Source organism: Felis catus, chromosome C2 (genome assembly GCF_018350175.1).
Source record: "Felis catus isolate Fca126 chromosome C2, F.catus_Fca126_mat1.0, whole genome shotgun sequence".
In the NCBI taxonomy this organism is placed as follows: Eukaryota; Metazoa; Chordata; class Mammalia; order Carnivora; family Felidae; genus Felis; species Felis catus.
Genome location: NC_058376.1, coordinates 108,504,238 through 108,524,296, shown reverse-complemented (window position 1 = coordinate 108,524,296; position 20,059 = coordinate 108,504,238). Strand labels below are relative to the sequence as shown.

The 20,059-nt window shown below is 42.9% G+C and overlaps 1 protein-coding gene across 4 annotated transcripts in view; it reads left to right on the top strand.

Moving 5' to 3' along the window:
• KCNAB1 (potassium voltage-gated channel subfamily A regulatory beta subunit 1) overlaps positions 1 to 20,059 on the top strand; it is a 419,709-nt gene that overhangs the window by 18,838 nt on the left and 380,812 nt on the right. The window contains exon 1 of one of the 4 annotated variants that reach the window (XM_045037401.1): positions 6,842 to 7,288. The exons of 2 other annotated variants lie outside the window; for them this stretch is intronic. In XM_045037401.1, the coding sequence (XP_044893336.1) occupies positions 7,047 to 7,288 (242 nt within the window). In that variant the 5' untranslated portion in view covers positions 6,842 to 7,046. Of the gene's footprint in view, positions 1 to 6,841; positions 7,289 to 20,059 lie in introns of those variants that run through there. One more of the 4 variants, XM_011286073.4, reaches the window with a different exon arrangement.

The window sequence follows — 20,059 nt, the reverse complement described above, 5'->3', positions numbered from 1 at the left end:
AGTCCTTGGCGTCGTGTAATACCACAGATATTATAACAATAACCACCACTTATTGGGCCGGGCATTCTGAGCCAGGCACACCAAACACTGTGCTTCCTTTCATCTTCACAACAACCTTATGAGGTAATATGGAGAGGTGTATTTTCCCGAGGAATTAATTGGAGCTCAGCAAGTGCCCGTGGTCAATCCACTAGTGTGCTGTAAAGGGTAGGATTCGAATCCAAGTCTTTCTGATTTTGCAGCCCATGCACTTTCCACTATATTCCACCCCCACTCCATGGCCAGTGCAGGCTGGGATAAGGGAGGAGCATGTTCTTAGCGTCCTGAGAGCATTACTTCAGTAATGACTCAACAGCTTATAACCGTCATACTATCCTGGTTTCAAACCTTTAATGGCCCAAGATTACTTAAAAAGAAAGTGTAAAACCTGTATAATAGGACTGCGGCCCCTTCTCTCACCCTTCCTTCCTCCTCACCTGCCTCTTTTCCAAGGTACTCTGTGTCCCCAACAGCCACCTTTCAAGGTATTTGTGGCCACAGGGCACCCTTTTGCACATTGGGTCCCATTGGCCATTTCCATTGCATTAGTCTCAGACTAAAGGCCACGTTTTGGCATTTTGGGGGGGACCTTTTGCAGAAAGAACAAGATGGTTACCCTCAAAGTGATGAGGGGAGATTTTGCTGCAAATGACAAACTCTACTCAAAGATGCTTTCTGGTTGTGGATATGGGTCAGTGTGGGATAAATGCAGGATGCCAGTGAAATCCCAAGGGTCAGCCCCGCCTATAAGCCCTTCATAGGCCAAGGAAGAGACCTGTACATGTGGTCATCCATAAGTATGCTTCATTTTTGTAAAGCAAGGCTATAATGTATATGCCTCTGTATGTATTAGAAATATGATTGTACATTGAGGAGGGGCTGCTTTATGTTATAATGCAAAAGTACATAATATACAAGCAGCAGGGATAAGGAAAAGACGTAAAGGAGACTGGGACTGAGGGGAGGCCCTGCCTTCAGAGCTGAGGCTGGCTGGGCGGGGCTTTCCATTTGTCCCATGCCGTCATCCCTCGCACTGTCACATGTGTTCTCTCCCCAATCCCATCGGAACTGCTGTTGTCTATTATTAGGAACATTTCATCCTAAAAGGAGGTGAGACGGATTGGCCCTAGCTCATAGCTCACTGCTTTATAAGCTTTACTGGTCTCTCCTCTCCCTCCTGGGAACTCCTCAAGGGCAGGGGTGAGGTTTTCTTCATCGTGTTGCATTGATATGACACGCACATATTTAACTGTGGTCTCACTACACACAACTAGACTCCCAGGTGCTTCTGCAAAGGTAGAGAGAAGATGGCCATGACAAGAGGAGAAAGCCCTGTGATGACTCCCAGTGGAACAAGGCAGACATCTCGGTCAGGTGACTGCTCTCTTATCACAGCATCGCCTGCAGAGCACTAGCCAGCAGACCCCTGAGCGGGAGTAAGAGCCACAGTTCCCATAAATGATTGGAATAGAGAGACAGGCTCTGATCTGTGGTCTGGTGTCCCTTGTCCAAACTCATTTGAGCAGAGCCAGCCCTCCTTCACCCCAGCCATGGAAACACAGTCTCCTTGTCCCAGGCCCACGGGCTCTGGCCTCAGTTTTCGATTGTAGGCCAAGACAATTTTTAGATGACTGTGATGTTCCCATAAATCCAAGATATAGTGTTTAACAGGCCGTCTCTTTAGCCAAGAAAAATTTTAAAGCAGGCTATATGTGTGACTGGTATATTCCAAGAATAATAGCAGCAATCTCCTGGGTCCCAGTGTCAGAGAGCTAGCTAATAATTCATAGTCTCCAAGCCTCTCCAGTCAACACAGGCAGGATCCTCACCTCTGTAGAATGTCTAGTCCAAGTAGTTTTTCTTCTTAAAAATTTTTTTAATGTTTACTTATTTTTGAGAGAGACAGAGACAGAGACAGAGACAGAGAGAGAGTGTGAGCAGGGTAGGGGCAGAGCAAGGGGGAGACACAGAATCCAAAGCGGGCTCCAGGCTCTGAGCTGTCAGCACAGAGCCTGACGCAGGGCTTGAACCCATGAGCTGTGAGATCATGACCTGAGCTGAAGTTGGACACTTAACTGACTGAGCCACCCAGGTGCCCCCTAGCCTAAGTAGGTTTTTTTTTTTTTTTAACATTTATTCATTTTTGAGAGACAGAGAGAGACAGAGCATGAGTGGGGAAGGGGCAGAGAGAGGGAGACACAGAATCCGAAGCAGGCTCCAGGCTCCGAGCTGTCAGCACAGAGCCCAACGCGGGGCTTGAACTCACGAACTGCAAGATCATGACCTGAGCTGAAGTTGGATGCTCAACCAACTGAGTCACCCAGGCACCCCCAAGTTGTTTTTATGATTCACAGAACACCAGACCTAGAAGAATCTTAAGAGATTACCTAAGTCTGAGCCAATAAAGAAACTAAGGGGACAGAGATGTCAAGGCCTGCCCATGGTTACATTGTTACCTATGAATGCTGAACAGGTGTGTTTAAAGCCTGCTCACCACCCAGAGCTATATGAGCTTCTATTTGTGACTTCTGATTCTCAGCACCCCATCAGCAGAACATGACCAGAAACATCTCTGTCCTCAGTGGTCTTGTCATTTTTTCTCCACACTGAGATTACATAGTATTTAAAGATTCTGAACAGTATATGATAGTCATTCCTGAGACAGAGAAAGACAGCAAAGCAGACATTAACTGCCCCTGTCAGCTGCTCAGGGGCATTTCTTATAGTATTGTACATTTGCAAAATTTGCACTGACAGCCAAAGGGGCTTAAAGTTCTCTTATAAACATAGTTTTTATTTGGGGCACCGGGCTGCCCAGTCAGTAGCATGTGCAACTCTTGATCTCAGGATTGAGCCCCATGTTGGGTGTAGAGATTACTTAAAAAAAATCTTAAAAAAAAATATATATTTTACTCCCCACCTTCAAACTGGGACCTTTTATGACAGTGATCAGCTTTTAGAACTTAATGAAAAGAGATGTTGGTTTCAGACAAATCTTGGCTTTCTCATCCCTCTGTCCTCTCCTGGGCTTGGCTCCATATTCAGAGGGCAGAAAAAGAGAGTGATGTGTTGAACAGGGCTCATGTCTCATTTTCCATGGCTTCTTTCACTTCACCTCTGCTTCTTCCTTGTTGGGTATTCCCACTGGGGAGCCACTTCCACGGCTCACAAAGTCAGATGCAACCACGGGCTAGTGTAAGTGGTGGAACAGTAGGTACAACTTTACTTGGGCACGCCTGTTTCTCCCCGACTCCATCCCGCTGCTTGTGTCCTCTTCTAACTTTCCCTGGCCCCCTCTCTCTAAGCTCTTATTTCTCCCCTGAGATTCAGCTTTGGCTGCGAGCTTGAAAATGGAAAGACTGACAAGAATAGCTTTTGGAATTTTAAAATTCAAGCAGACAAACTCTTAATATCTATGAAATGTTGACTGAGCACAAAATACCATGCTGGTTATCATGGAGGTTAAAACTTATACCAGATAGAGTCTGTCCGTCTCTTCAAAGAGCTTATAGCTTAGATGGGGAGTTAGATGTGCACTTGCAGGAGGAGGTATCTAGTACTCTGGGACAATGTGTTATGAGTCCGTGTCTCCCAAAGGAGGTACCAGTACCACTGGCAGACAAGGAGGTGACACGGATGGGGCATTAACTTGGATCCATATTGTAAAGGTGGTGTATTCCTGTGTCAATTTCCTGTCAATTCTTCTGATTGGCTTTAAAACATTAACAGGAGAAAGGAGAAAAAAAAGTCTCAGATTTGTGCTAAACACCTAATAATACCTTTTAATTTCTGATATAAAAAACAAAAAGAGGTAGGACTCGGGTTCAGAAACTTTGGACACCAACAGTGTCTGGCAGTTTAATAATATTCTCCATTTTTATTACACTTATTTTCCACAGGCTACGCTCTCTTTTATTTCAAGTGATAAAAGGTTTTCTATGTGTAATGCTAGTAATACAAGGTTTCCTTACCAAATTTCTTAGCTTGGGCTGCTATAGGAAATTACTACGGACTGTGTGGTTTCAGCAACAAACGTTTATTTCTCACGGTTCTAGTGGTTGGGAACTCCAAGCCCAGGGTGACAGCGTGGTTGGATTTGGGCCAGAACCCTCTTCCTGGTTTATAGACAACCGTCTTTTGCTGTGTCCTCACACGGAGCTAGCTAGTTCTCTGGCCTCTTCTTATGAAGGAACTAATCCCCTTCATGAGGGCTCTACCCTCATGATCTAGTTATCTCCCAAAGGTCTCACTTCCCAATGCCATCATAGATTAGATCTCAACATGTGAATTTGGGGGAGGGATACAAACATGCAGCTCATAACACTAAATATATTCATTTAGGTTAAAAAAAAAAAGCAGGTGAATTCCAAATAGTAAATAAATAATGGTAAACGTGGTCCAAAAATAGGACAGAAATCATCAGGTTTGTACAAATGTTTGGAAACAGTTTAGAGGTGTCAAGTGAGTGCTTTAGAAGTGAATTGCAAGAGGAATTTCAAGAGGTAATCATATACCAGGGTCTAGGAGGTGGGGCAAGAATTCCTAGAGGAGGTGAGCTCTCACAGGACATGGGGTGGAGGAGCTCATGTGAGCAAAGCCATGGTGATGGGTGGGGTGGGAGTAGGAAGCCTGTTGGATTGGATGAACCCTTTATGCCCAGGAGTGGTCGCTGGAGGAGAGACGCAGCTGGTATCACAAAGGGAAAGGACCCTTATATGAGGGGACTTTTTGTTTTCTCTTTTTGACTTTTTCTGTTGAGATCATTACTGAGTCACATGCAGTTGTAAGGAACAATACGGAGAAATTCCTTCACCCAGTTACTCCCAATGATGATACCTTACATAACTATAGTTCAATATTACAATTAGGAAATTGATGATGATGCAAGCCACTGACCTTATTCAGATTTCACTAGTTTTGCATGCACTCATTTGTGTGTGTGTGTGTGTGTGTGTGTGTGTGTGTGTGTGTTAGCTCCAGGCCATTTTATCACACAGGTAGAGTGATGTGGCCACCACCATAGTCAAGACACAACAATTCCAGCACAAGAATCCCTCATCTACCCTTTTATAGACTGAGCCACCTCCCTCTCTTTCCAATTCTCTAACCCCTGGCAACCACTAATTGGTTATCCATGTGTGTAATTCTATCAGTTAAAGAATGTGATCTAGATGGAATCATGCAGTATGATGATTTTTTTTTCTCTTAAGGACCTTATTGAAACATTGGCAAGATAAGACATATATTGAACAATTAGAAAACAAGATAAGTAATGATTTTCCCCAGGAAAATGGGGAAGCTGGGAGGGAGTGTTTGTGATATGGTGAGGGAAAGGGAGAGAAAACGAGTCCTATTTGATATGTGTAATTTGGCTTTTTTCCCGCTCAGCAAATTCCCTTGAGATCCATTCAAGTCGTTGCGTATATCAGTAGTTCATTCCTTTTTATTGCTGAATACTATTCCATAGTGTGGATATGTCACAGTTTAACCATTCACCTGTTATAGGAAATTGGGGTTGTTTCCAGTTTTGGGCTATTTTGAATAAACCTGTTATGGACATCTGTGTATAGTTTCTCTGCGTCAACATAGATTTCATTTCTCTGGGGGAAATAACCCAAGAGTACAACTACTGTGTCCTATGGTAGGTTTGGTATGTAGTTTTATAAGAAATTGCCATACTCTTTTCCGATGTACATCTCCCCCAACAATGTGTGAGTGATTCAGTTTCTCTGAATCTTTGCCAGCACGTGGTGTTATTGGTATTTTTCTTTAGCTAGTCTGGTGTGTGTAGTAATATCTCATGGGCTTAATCTGCATTTCCCTAATAGCTAATGATGTGGAACTTATTTTCACGTGCTTATTTTCCATCCGTATATTTTCTTCAGTGAAACATCCGTTAATGTCTTTTGTCCACCAGCTGATTGGAGTGTTTATGTTTTTATTGTTGAGTTTTGAGACTTCTTTGTATGTTCTGGATATAAGCCCTTTGTTGGACATGGTTTGCAAATACTTCCTCCCAGTCCCAGTTGTTTTCATATCCTCTTTACAGGGTCTTTCATGGAGAAAAAGTTTTGAATGTTGATGGCATCTACTTTACTAATTTTTTCTTTTATGGGCTGCGTTTTTGGTGTCAGCTCTAAGAATTCTTCACTTATCCCTAGGTCTTGAAGATTTTCTCCTCTGTTTTTTCCTAGAAGTTTTATGGTTTATATCTATGTCTGTGACACAGTTTGATTTATTTTTTTTGTATAAATATGAAGTTGAAGTCAGGGCTCATTTGTTTTTGTTTGTTCTTGCTTATGGGTGTCCAACTGCTCCAGTACCATTTGTTGAAAAGCTTATCCTTTTTCTACCGAATCGCTCTTACATCTCTGTCGAAAATCACCGGGTCCTATTTGTGTAGGCCTTTTGCTTTTTACAACCATCCTATTGATATTTCCTATCACTTGATAGCAACATCTTAAAAAGAAAAAGACTGATGGACCTTCTACCCAAATGAATCATGTCTCTAGTATAATAAATTATTTGATTATGGAGTACTTAGAAAGGTCTCATTACACACTCATGAATCATCCCCAAGGCCTTATGATCCTTATGAGAACAGAACATTTGGCCTATATCCCACCCAAATATTTCCTTTTACCTAAATAGAAAGACATGGGAAAGAGTGCCCGTATTTTTTCCCCAGGGGCCAATACATAGTTGCTGAAGCTTGACTTTGGGAACTTAACGGGGACAAGAAAAGGGATTGGACTTTGTCAGGGTTTTGTTTTGTTTGGTTTTGTTTTGTTTTCTTAGGTTTCAACAGAGACATGTATCTAGGAGCTCTGCCGGGGACTCCAGAGTCTGCTCACATACAAAAAATAGTAAGGGGCAGCTAAGGAAAATGAGCTGATCCCTTTTAGGGAGACACCAAAGCCAGATAACCCAAGTAATCATAGCAAGATACAGCCAGTCTCAGAGCTAAGTACTGTGAAATTAGCTTTGCGTTCTTGGGTTTTGGAAACATGCATCTGTATAAACCTGCCTGTGCAGACATCCCCAGCCCCAAGCTGGGTCTTCCCAAATCCAGTGAATCGGCTCTGAAATGTAGACGGCACATAGCAGTGACCAAGCCTCCACCTCAGGCAGCCTGCTGGCCGGTGAGGCCTAGCGGAGCAGCGGAACGGAAATATTTGGAGAAGTTTTTACGTGTCCATGGAATTTCATTGCAGGAAACCACCAGAGCAGAGACGGGCATGGCTTACAGGTACTGGCCGGTTGCGATGTTATTCAACCAGGGCACTGCACGGAAGTCAAGGGTTCTTGTTGTTAAAGAAATAAGGACTGAAATAACAAAGCAAACACTGTGTGGAAAAAGGAAAAGAAAAATGAATGCAGGGAGCCCTCTTCTTGGTCTGCCTTAGTTTCTTGCGCTCTATATTGTCTACTTTCTCTTTGCTTAAAGGGTTACATAGAGGATAGTCAGGCTCTCTGTGGAGGATCCTAACCGTGTGTTGCCTGTAGAAATAATATCTTTGGCTTTGAGGAGGTAGGTGACGTAGCAGGTCTTAATGAAGAATGGGGGCTCTATTCTTCTTAAGGGAATTTATAAATTAAGAGTAGGATTTTTTTAATAGGCTGCCTGGATGTTAAGGCCGTTATTTTCTTCTAAGTCTGAATCATGTGGTCTGTGCTAATGGTTAATAAAGTAGCTCACGAACAAGTTCTTGAAACGACGGCACTTTTTATCATTGCAGCCTGAGATAAATTACTGGCTGTTCTCTAAACTTCCAACACCATCATTTATTCTGTGAAAGATTAACAAAAGGGAGAAGTTTTCCCCTGGTGTGGGGTTGGGTGTGTAATCTTCATAAATTGTTCTGAGATGGGAAGTATCATTCTTTGTCAGAGCAATTATTGTCCAAACCTCGCTAAGACATGCCTGTGCTTAGCTGAATCACCCAGGGGCACCGGCACTAATGCTTGCCTGACAAATGCCTAGAGTTTTAAATATCCAAGAAACTGAGCAAAAGCCATTCAGAAGGGCAAGGGTGTTGAAAACGGAAAAAAGAATTTAACACTCGTGAAGAACGGCTGTCCTAGCTCAAGTCAAAGCTTTTCCTTCTCCAGAGTAAGATTGTTTTTGCATGGACATGATGTCTCCAATGATTTCACTTTTCCATAATCTCAAGGTCTATTTTAGGGTAGTAGATACTGCCCTAGTTTTATCATCTAATTTGGCTAATAAAGCAATTTGCAACGAAATGACTTCTTTCTGTGGAGAGCAATGTGTTTCACACAGACACTTTATGCAATAAAGGGCTCATGCAGAAGAGGAACTCTTCTAGGTTTACGGAGATTATAAACATACCACAGCCCACCCCAACATGCTTTGGAAATGGAGCCTATGAAGAATCTAGCCACCTTTCCAAGAGAACTCATGGCTCCATACACCGGGATGGAGGAGATGCTGATGTTCCTCAATCACCTTTCCCGAATCTGGCTTCCACAGGAAGGAGCTGTCTTCTCTCTCCATCTCCTCCCATTCTCTTCTCTACGCTTTCCTTGACCCTCAGTGGTGGCAGGATGGTGATGCCTGAATGTAGATCAGTTGAGGATGAACTGTTTCATTAAAAAAAAAAATCTCTCTCTGCATCTCTGTCACAGGATGGGTGGTTTTACCACGAACTCTTGAATTTTTTTTTGTTAACGTTTATTTTTGAGAGAGAGAGAGAGAGCGAGCAGGGGAGAAGAAGAAAGAGAGGGAGACACAGAATCCGAAGCAGGCTCCAGGCTCTGAGCTGTCAGCACAGAGCCCCACGCGGGGCTTGAACTCATGAGCTGTGAGATCATGACCTGAGCCGAAGTCAGCCACCAAACTTACTGAGCCACCCAGGCGTCCCAGCCATGAACTCTTTATAAACCTTCAGAGGACATGCATCTTTCTCTCAGGAGTCCTGGTTTGAATGTCAGTTAGACCTCTTGTGACGTGTGCCAATGTTCAGACGAAGATAGGTTCTGAATATGTTTTTAAATGATTCTGAAGCAGAGGAATGATCCCTCCTCAAGTAGGTAAAAGCAAGGGTGTCCTTGTTGAAGCTGGGGCCTGGAGCCCACCTGCTTGAGGGGAGCAGCCATCCCCCAGTCTGGCCCTGGAGTCCCCCCTGTCAATCCCATACTCCCATGATTTGAGAATACGGTTCCAAGGTGACTCTTTATAAGGCTTGGGGAACAAGGCTCTGTGACCTTGAGGGTGCTTGGTCCTGTCACAGAGATGGGCTCTTGGGCAAGGTTCTGTGTCACTCGGCAACACTAGTAACAAGTGGGACCTAGAAGAGTGCAGCTCCGGGATCAGAATTTGAGGAGACACAAGTTCAGTTAAATGGATACATGGCCCCAGGGAAGAGCCAAAGCTCTGTATTATGATGGGTTGCTGTGCTTTACCACCCCTTCCTCCATTATTCCTCCCGTCCCCCTCCCTCCAACCTGAAGCACGTCTCCTTTCTCTAGATTCCCATAGTAATTTGTCTATTCTTTCAAGACCCTTACTAATCACCCTTATTTAAAACATCCTCCTCTGAACATTAGGGAGGGATTTTGAGGGAAGAGAACCCAGCTTCTCTCTGTTCTGACACCAACTTGGCTCTTGGCCGTGACTTCTTTTTTGCTTTTTAAGTGTTTTACTTTAATTCCAGTATAGTTGACACACAATGAATGTTATATTAGTTTCAGGTGTACAATAGAGTGATTCAGCAGTTCTGTACATGACTCAGTGCTCATCATGATATGTGTACTCTCAATCCCCTTCACCTATCTCACCCACCCCATCCACCTTCCCCCGTAACCATCAGTTTGTTCTGTACAGTTGAGTCTGTTTCTTGGTTTTTCCCCCTTTGTTCATTTGTTTTGTTTCTTAAATCCTATATATGAGTGAAATCATATTGGCTGTGACTTCTCATAAACCTAGTATTAAGTGAGAAGGTGAATTTCATATTCTAATTTCCTTATCCTGATTTCCAACTGCCCTCCAACCATGGCTTTGTCAAAATACCTTGTTTCATCTTGCCTTTTCTATTTTCTTCTTTCTGAAGGATATTATTTCGTGTGTACTGGAAGGAGAATGGGCTTTAGAGTTAACCAGAAGAGAGTTCAAATCCTAGCTCTTCTGCTTTACAAACTGTGTGACATTAATCTGGCTGTGACTTGTAAGTGCCTGACACACAGCAGGTGCTCATTGATAGAAGTTCCTCTCCTGCTTATTTTGTAGACTCTGTCATTCATTCTAGGGGACGGGATGAAAAACCCCTATGGCTGAAATGTACACAGGGGTAAGACAGAATACTTTATAAGAATGTAAGAATATCACATGATAAGATAGAACATCTCTCAGAAAGAAAAGAAGGAATAAAAAGAAATCTGCAGTAAATCACAATCTGTGTAGGTTTTCATGCTGAGCTTTAGAATTCTGAGAGGTCTGAAGGAGCCGGTGAGCTGTTTTCTCTTCCTAATTTGGTCAGATGCCACTGCAGCCTTCAGCCCAATACCAGCTGCTTGGGTCCCTCGATCATCTGTGAGAGAGCATTCTGTTGTGTTTCCATGGAGACTTGTTTTATTTCTAACTGAGGGTGACCAGGAGAGGAAAAAAATCAGTAAATATGCAAACACATGTATCAACTGAAAAGAAACTGGAGGGAATTGTTTGAACGTGGTGTAAAAAGTGCCAAGTTGCTGTGTAGATCCTTCTGTTGGCTTAGAATTTTCTGCAAAAATAGAAGGTTGTTGTGGATTCATTTTATTAGTGTCTATAAAACAGTTACCCAAGAGAGTCCTTTAGTCATTTCTAAGAGGCGCAAAGTCAATTGTCTCTATTACACAGCATTGAAATCTGAGCCAGATAATAAACCTGAGCTTAGGTCGAGGTTAAAGTACACTGAGAGATAGTTTTATGGACAAAACACAAAAAATATCTAGACTGAGTAAGGATGCAGCAAACACCGAGCTTTGAAGCAATTTTATAATTAGCCGGGAGGAACTTACACAGATGTAAAATGAAAGTCTAATTCAGGGATCAGCAATTTTTTTTTCTGTAAAAGTCCAGGTAGTAAATATTTTAGGCCAGGGGTCACATCCACCTTTGTCATAGCTACTGAACTCTGCTGTGGGAGGGTGAGACCAATCATTGACAGTAAGTGAACGAGTGGGTGTGGCTGTGTTCCAATAAAACTTTATGGGCACTGAATTATGACACTGAGTTTTACATAATTTCTGCACATCATAAACCACCTTCCTTTTTTCTCCCAAACGATGAAAAAATGTACAGGTTAATCTTAACTTGAGGACCATACAAAAACAACTGGATTTGGCCAATAGGCCACAGTTTGCTGGCCTCTGGTCTAGAAAACAAAGCTTTCAGTTGCATGAAGTTATTTATTTATTTATCTATCTATCTATTTATTTATTTATTTGTATTTATTTATTTATTTATTTTTTTTTCAACGTTTATTTATTTTTGGGACAGAGAGAGACAGAGCATGAACGGGGGAGGGGCAGAGAGAGAGGGAGACACAGAATCAGAAACAGGCTCCAGGCTCTGAGCCATCAGCCCAGAGCCCGACGCGGGGCTCCAACTCACGGACCGCGAGATCATGACCTGGCTGAAGTCAGACGCTTAACCGACTGCGCCACCCAGGCGCCCCAATTTGTATTTATTTTTAAACTTCTTTGTTTCCAGAGGTATTTAAAGTACCCAAATGCATATAATTCAGAAAGATAAAAATAACAAAGAGGAAGAAATGAGTTCAAGAAAGATTAAGAGCAGCCAGGGAAGACATGTTGCCCCGGGGTGAGTTGAGCAAGCCATGTGCTTGGACCAGATTTCGCTCTGTGCTTCCCAGCAGCACCAAATTGTAGATAGTGAAATGGAGCTCTTTACAACAGTCATGGAGTCCTTGAGGTAGGTAAGGATAGGCCACTTGAGCAGTGTTGGCACATCTTTTTTTTAATCTGGATACCGGAGCAAAATTTCTCTCATGGTTCTTTTTTATGTAATTAGTAACATCCTCAAAAATATCCTTACAGTAAACACAGCAGTGAGGTTCCTAGGGCTCTTTACTGTGGATCCCCTAACATTAACAGTGGCATTGCCGCAAAAAATAATTCAGCGAAAGCGGCCAGGTGGCTAGCGAAGAAATGACACTGGCTTAATAGAAACATCAGTTTGAGATTATTTACACTTTACAAATTCCCTATTAATGATGATGCAGCTTTCACTATTCTTTTACAGTAACAGGGCTTGTCCAGATTCATGCAATGAACTAATTGTTTCTCAAATTAAAAAAAAAAAGTTATGCTATTTGCAAACCAAAGAGAACACTTCTCATATTCTGGAGCTGATGGTGAAGAAGGAGCAGAAGAAAAGGAGAGGCAGGGGGATGTCTTAAGATTACTGACAGATCTTGGAGATGATCTCCAATTTCTGGTCTCACAGCTGAAGAGAAGCAAGGCTGCAATGTTGGGTGACTAGCCCGAGGTTGCATTTGCAGCCAGCAGCAAAGCTGGGACGAGAACCCCTGTACCTCGGGACCCAGTCCACTGCTTTCTCTACACTCTCCATATTTACTCCCAGCCCCCTAGTTCCCATCCCAGCCCATGCCCATCCATGCACGCACGTGTGCACAGGCCCGTGTGCCCACACTGCTTCCTGGGCATGCTGCAGTCCCGGTCACATTCACCATCCTGCTCTGGTCTACTTTTCTGGTCACCTGTCTTTTTTGCTCTGCTCTGCAACCTGCTTGGGTCCTATTGCTCTGCACACGGATCCTCCACCCCTGCCCTGGACCACTGGGTCTCCACTCATCATAACTTGCTGCAACTAAAATATTCTTATACATCCTCCTTGCCTAGGCAAATCCAACTCACAGTCTTCTCTCTTACAGAATGACCTGTCTTTGCTCCACATAGATTTGGATTGTTAGTTATTTGTGTGTGTGTGTGTGTGTGTGTGTGTGTGTGTGCACGTGTGTATCTGTGTGTGTGTCTTATTCTCAAAATTACGTTGCTGTTACCTTGAGGACCAAGGACCAGAGCTTATAATATTTTGCAATCCTCCCTTTGACAGTGCTCAGTACATGTGTATTGCTTGACTGGGGTGCATCTATTTAGAAGTTGGGGAGCAGAAAGACATTAAAGAGCAAGAAGTAGGGACTTCTCCTTCCCCCACTAATAGTGCTCTAACTTCATATTTGCTCCTGTGTCTTAGACGCAGTATGTTACCTAACCTTGCTGATCCTCAGTTTCCTCATCTGTAAAATGGACCCAGTTGAAGTTACCTTACAACACTGTTGTAAGACTATAATGAAGTCACACATGGTTTAGGTCACCCCCTACGGGATTGGGAGACTGAGCTCTCTTGCTCCAACCTCCTTCTCAGCCAATCTTGGGAACCCAGGATGTAGTCAGTTTCCAGAGGGTTGAAAGGAAATGTGTGTAACAATGTATCTAACAAAGAGAGGGGGGGAAAAATAACACCTACAAATTGAGTTTTGCAAAACACTGGGCATACCACCCTCCTTTCCTCACTTGCTTTTATAATTTTTTCTTCTATTGGAAGCTGTCCTTAGGATCTATTGAGAAAATGTGGGGTTTTTTCCTTTCACCTCACGCAAAGCCCAAAACAGCTTCATGAAGCATTGTAATAAATTACTCTCCAAATGGTGTATATGAAGATAAAGATAATCTTTTATCAATCTGTGTATTTCCAGTGCCTAGCATTGTGGCCAGAACAGAAATATTTGAAACAGAATATAATTAAAAGCCCCAAACTGACACCAGCTCACAATACCTCTCCCATCAGCTTGCCACAGTATCTGAGATGTTCTCCAACTAGAGGCATCAGTGCTGTTAAAATAGAAGTATTAATCCAAGCTAAGAGGCAGCTGACCGAGGCAAAGACAAGATATTGGCCAGACCTGACCTGAAAACAGAGAAGGCAGAAAGAAAGTTTCTAGACCAGATCAAGAGGAAAGCTTGTGTGTCAGGGCACAGGACGGAGCTACAAGTTGACGTACGGGGACATAGGAGGGAAGGAACTGAGGAAGAGGATAGGAAAGCTAGAGAGAAACCTCACTCACTCGACTGCTTTGTCAAAGAGGTGGGGCAAAGTGACTAAGAGCATTCGTTAACTGATAGTTTTTCCCTGGTCTCTCAATGGAGATTCTAAGGACAAGTAGAATTATTTTCACTCTGAAAACCTTTTCCTGGGTTGTGTCCTAGTGAGAAGATGATGTCCCAGCTTCGGGATTTGAAGTCCACCTTCCTTCTTCCCTCTTTCTCTGATCTCTGGCTTCCTTACCCATAAAATGAAAACAAACCCTCCTTCACGGGATAATAATATTCATGCAAAGGCACAAATAGTGGGCACTCAGGAAAGACTGTCCCCATCTTGCTCTTCCTCCTTTTCATCATTTCCATAGTACAGCGTAGAAACTGAAAATTATTTCCATTCCCAAACTGAACTCACTGTCTTCTTTCCAGCCCCCCACTTCTAACCCCCAAACAAAATCCCTTTGCAATGCATTCCCGTGACCTACTTTCTTCACAAAATGCTTGGCGCACTCAGACCTGCTTGAAAAGGAGCTATGGCCATGACCGTGAAAATTAAAAGGCTGAAAAATAAATAAATAAATAAAAACGAATAAATGCTCCCTGTGCAGGGGGTTATATTTTCTACATTAAAAAAAAAACCTACATGGTTTATTTTAGACTGGCCTAATTTTGGTCAGTCGCGAGGCCTGTGCTAATTTGCTCTGAGCCCTCTGTGGCTCTCCTTGGCCTCAACATTTCTGGAGGAACTTCAGTGACAGGGAGATGGTTCAGACCCAGAACGTGTGTGATGACCTGAAATCTGAATAGGCTGCTGGTGAAGGGGCTCGAAGGCTTAGTGAAAGGGGCCTATTCAGAATGGAGCAGAATGTTTATTTCCTTTTGAATGTAACACAAGTTCTAAAATAAGTAGGTTTTAAAAGTGTCAGTTTAGATAGAAAATGCTTTAAAATTTAAGCAAAAGTGAGAGATGCGTGCCACTTGGAGTTGAAATATTATTTCTGTTCTGTTTTGAAATTTCCACTTGTGTTTTTCCAAGGGAAAAGTTGCTTTGTTTATGTAACTGAATAAAAACATTTGAAATTCACGGCTCCAGAACAAGAGTGGGTTATATGAACCCACGTTTTCTCATATAGAAATTCTTGATGGCGGTTTAAAAAAAAAAAGAAATAGCACTGAGACCTGGTTTTTCTGACCAAGGAGCTACTGTAGGTCCAATATGTACTCACTCAAGGTGGGGGGAGGGGACGGGGGGAAGACTTCTGAATTTCCCTGCAGTTTCTGAGAATGCCACTAGGATGCGCTATTTCATAAAGAAAATTAAGCCCCCGGGTTCCTTAACCACAGCTGGCAGAAATCTTTACACTTTCCCCAGATAATCCTAGACCAGAATTTAAATTCTAATCTGTATATTTTCCTTGATTCTGGAAATTAAGAAGTATCTTTTTTGGTACCACGTGGCAAATGTCCTATAGCGAGAAAAAATAAATTATGGCCAGCATATTCTCAGGATTCTGAGAAGCCCTGATCCATAGCAAGCCTATGTTATTATAACCTATATAAGTTAGATATTTGATAGAGCAAATTTCTGTGTCTGGGAGTTTCCAACACGGGGGATTCTGAAGCCCACCACAAACCTCTGGGGCATGGCTGGTGGAGAAAAGAAAGGCGTACGCCTCACCTCCTTGGCCTTGCTTTAGAGAATGTTCTATTGATGTCTTTTGCCCCATCTTGGTTGCAGGCACCTTGTTGCACAGTTGAGATGGAGCAGGTGTAGGGAATCTGGAAGGAGAGTGTCATCAGCGTTGTCAGAGAGAAGGCTAGCAGCTTAGAATCCACAGTAGTTCGTAAACATTACCCCTCAGGTCTGGCTCAGCACCAAATTAAGAGGTGGAGGAATAATGGTGCCCTTCCTCCTCTGTATTCATGGTTCATTTTCATTTATATGGGACACCTCTCCACACCTATTGCTTTAGCTTCTTTTCTAGTGATTCCTCTGCCTGTCCCTAGCTAATTATGAACTGATACTCCCTAAGATTTCAGTTATATATCTTGTGATGTATGCCAATGTTCAGATGAAGATATGTTCTAAGTCTTTGTGTTTCAAACAATTATGAAGCAAAAGGACATTTTGTTTTCAAAAGGAGAAAACAAAGCGGACCCAGTTGATGTGGAGAAATTGGGGTGGTCTGCAAATATGTCACATCCAAAGAAATGAACCTCTAATCATGACAGTCCAGGTAGTAGAGGAGCTATTTTTAGACAACCTACCTAGTTCTTAAAACCAGATTATAAAAAAAAATTATTTTGAAAATAATTTCAGTCTCACAGGAACTTATAAGAAGAATACAAAGAATTTTTAGGCACTTGATTTTTTAACATATTGTGAAGATTTTGCCCCAATTGCGTTAACCTTTGCACATTTTCTTACGTGCTTGCTCCCTGCACCCCTCCCCCCAACCTCCCAATTTGTTTTTCCAAGAGAGTAAGTTTGAGAGTAAATTACGTATGTTATGGCCCTTTACCCCTTACATACACCCCTACACGATTTCCAACTTCAGTTACATTTCCATGGTATGCTACTTTTATATGATGTATACCATCTGTATTCCAATTTCGTCAGCTGACACAATAATGCCCTTTCAAGCAATTTTTTTTTTTTCTCCACTAGTACTAGATCCGGTTTAGGATCACAGTTTAGTTGTCACGTCTTTTTAGTGTCCGCCAATCTGGAGCAGTTCAGGCTGGAATTCAATTTAGCTCAGGGAGGAGGTCAATGGGAAAAGGGCCGTGACTCTTTGCAATTTCTGCTTGGGGTTGGGAGGTGGTGCTGTCGTGCTGCCTAATTGCCGTGCTCGTCCTACAGTCTGCTCGTTACTGCTCCCAGTAACCTGGTCCCGCGTCCAAGCCCATGTCTTCTGCAGCTACCCAACAAGGGCCACAACGTTTTCATCTTGGACTTTAGGTCCAAGGCTGAGGCGGATTCCAAAGACGTACGGACCTAATTGACCCACATAAATTCAGTCATCTGTGTTCTTCTGCTCAACATACCCGCTGAGGGGAGTGTGCTGGCGTGGGGCTGTTGAGTTACCAGGAACTGGAGTCAGGCCCTCTGAGCACAGACACGCAGAGCGAAGAGGGCCGGGAGGGTCAAGCAGGTGCTCTCCAGCTCCAAAGGCAAGTACCAAGGAAACGGGCCCAGAGACACCTCCAAAAGGCTGGAGCAGCAGCAAAGGGAGGGGCCTGGCACAAACAGTCTCCAGAGGGATGGCGTGGATTCTGGCCCAAGGTCCCAGTGAGCCCGCTGCGGGAGAGGAGGAGGTAGTGTGCTGCCCAGCAGCCAGGGAAACTCAGGTGCCCAGTGGGGTATACGGACTATCTTTAGACAAGGAGTTTTTGACCCCGTTGTCTTTAGTCTATTTTTTCCCTCATGATAATCCTTTTAATTTGTAAAGGCAGAATGTTTTAGAGGCTCTGACAATTGAAGAGTGTGGGTGTAGAATGTGTAGCTCATTAGGTATCTAAGCTCTGCTTTAGCATTGAAAGGGTTTGTAACAGGTCACTGCTTTTGTAATTTTGCAGCACTCTATAATTCAGCACACGATGACAACACATACACTTGGAAGGTGGTTAAGGCTTTAAAAAGGAGCTGTCATTGCTCCTGAGATGACCATTGTGCATGACTGGCACCTCCATGCATAATTTCCCGAGAGCTGAATCCTCACTGTAACTTCTAAGATTCATCAAATTAGTACCTCCTTCCTTTCTGCCTGTTTTTTTCTCTTAGCACTCTGATTTGTTTATTTCTGTAATGTCTGTCTCTCCCACTAGCGTGTGAGCCCCAGGAAGACAGGGATCTTATCTGTATGGCTAATTGCTTCATCCCTAGAATCTAGTCTCTAGTGTAGAACTCAGTAAACATTTGCTGAGTAAATGAATTATTAGGCAGGAGTATAACAAATAAGCCTTCATTCTTCGCTGACAATCAGCTAGATAATCCGATACAAGGAATTGCTCCGCCAGACTCTCCACCCATAGTCTCCTGCCATTTACTTCCTTTCTCTTTTTACTAAAAGCCTCCCAGTGTCCTCCTTTGAGATAGTGGTACTTGGGGACAACATTGTTCTCATAGGAAATAGGTTGCATTTTAAGACCGTTGAAGTTGCCTTTCATACCTATCATAATGTCATAAGCCCACTTTATTTTTGTTTCTCCTCAGACATTCATCTTGTTTCACTTTTCATTCATTTATTTACCTCACTGCATTCATGAAGGCATCACTGTACTTTCCTCCAGAAAGTTCTCTGTGATGTCACTGTGCAGCCCTATCCACAAGGGGGTCCTGAGTTACAGAGACCAGACAAAATACTCATGGTCTTCCCTCTGGGCATATTCCTCATTTCTCCTAGATGTGGTTCTTATGTACCAATGTTACAGAGCCATAGGTCTCTTCTTTATCACCCCTTCCACCATGAATTCTTCCCCTTTCTACCCCTTGTCCATCAATCCCATCAGCTAGCCCTTTTTGGTTTACTCTTGTCCTGATCATTTTTGGTTTTTACCTCATTGCAAGAGGTTCATCATATCATTATAACATTTATATGTCATCTCCCAAAAGATGGGAGACAAATCTATAGGGTCAGCCATCCTGTTGGGATTCCTAGATGACCCACCATCCTAAATACACTAAAGGATTCTCTCTCTATGCAGTAATTATGGATGATTGTGAGTTCTGATTAGACCTCTTATTCTTGGTATAGATCAGACTTTCCCAGGAATAATCTGGCCTGTAACTAAGAAACTCTTCAGCTGGAGATTAGCAGTTAGAGGATGCTACCTTGGTGGTATCATTAGGTCATTGAGTCATTGTGGGGTTTCTCACTTTATTCTGGCCACGCTTTACATCCTGAGAAACACCCAGACCTATTCTACTCAGTGTTGGTGGGACTGGGCAATAGCGACAGTAGGGTCACACTTTTCCATTCAAGGGGTTTCATTGCCTGAGGGAACCTGAGTGGGCCTCAGTGACAATGAACGGGTCCTCAAAACCACTTCTTCTCCAAGGACCTACCATTTTTTGACTCCATTTTCACCAGTTCTTGGTTTCTGGATGTCCTATGTGGGTAAATATTACCCTCTTATGTCTCATGACCCGTTTAGAATGTTGGGTGATCCAAAACACAGTTTCTTAGAAGATAGAAAATCAGGCTCATGTAGCCAAGTCTACTACTCCTTATTTTATAATTCATCAGTGGCTCTCTTTATGAAGTTCTTTTCTAGGGCCACTAGTCAGTCCTTGCTGTTTTGGGTGCTGTGTCGATTTTTGGTTGAACTATTTACCTTACTTCCTCCCCAGTATACACAGATTCATTCTTTCATTCAAGAGCTGTTACCAAGTTCTCACTTGTGTTATACACTATTCTGGGAGACACAGCAATGAACAAAACAGAGAGAGGCAGTAAGTTCCCTGTTTTCTTGAAGATTTCATTCTAGTCAGGATGAGGTAGACAGTGAGCTAACTAAATAAAGTATGTAACATTTCAGAAAAGATAAGACCTCTGCAGAAACACAAAGCATGGAGGAAGGGAGAGTGTATGTGTTAGTGGACAGTTACAATTTTAAACAGTTTAGTCAGGGAAGGCCTCACTGAGAAGACAGTATTTGAATAAATATCTGAAGGAGGTGAAAAGGACAATCACCTGGGTTTCTTGGGGGAAGAATACTCCAGACAGAGGGCACAGTATGTGTAAAGGCCTAGAATGAGAGTGTATATATATGCTTCACTAGAAGGACTCACGGAATTCAGCAAAGCGTTATATTTACAGTTATAGTTTATTGCGTGGAGTTATGTGGAAAGCACATTTCCCCCTGAAACAGTGTGCGACGATATGGACAGAGTATTGTCAGCCAGGGTAACTTACCCAAGACCTGGTCTCCA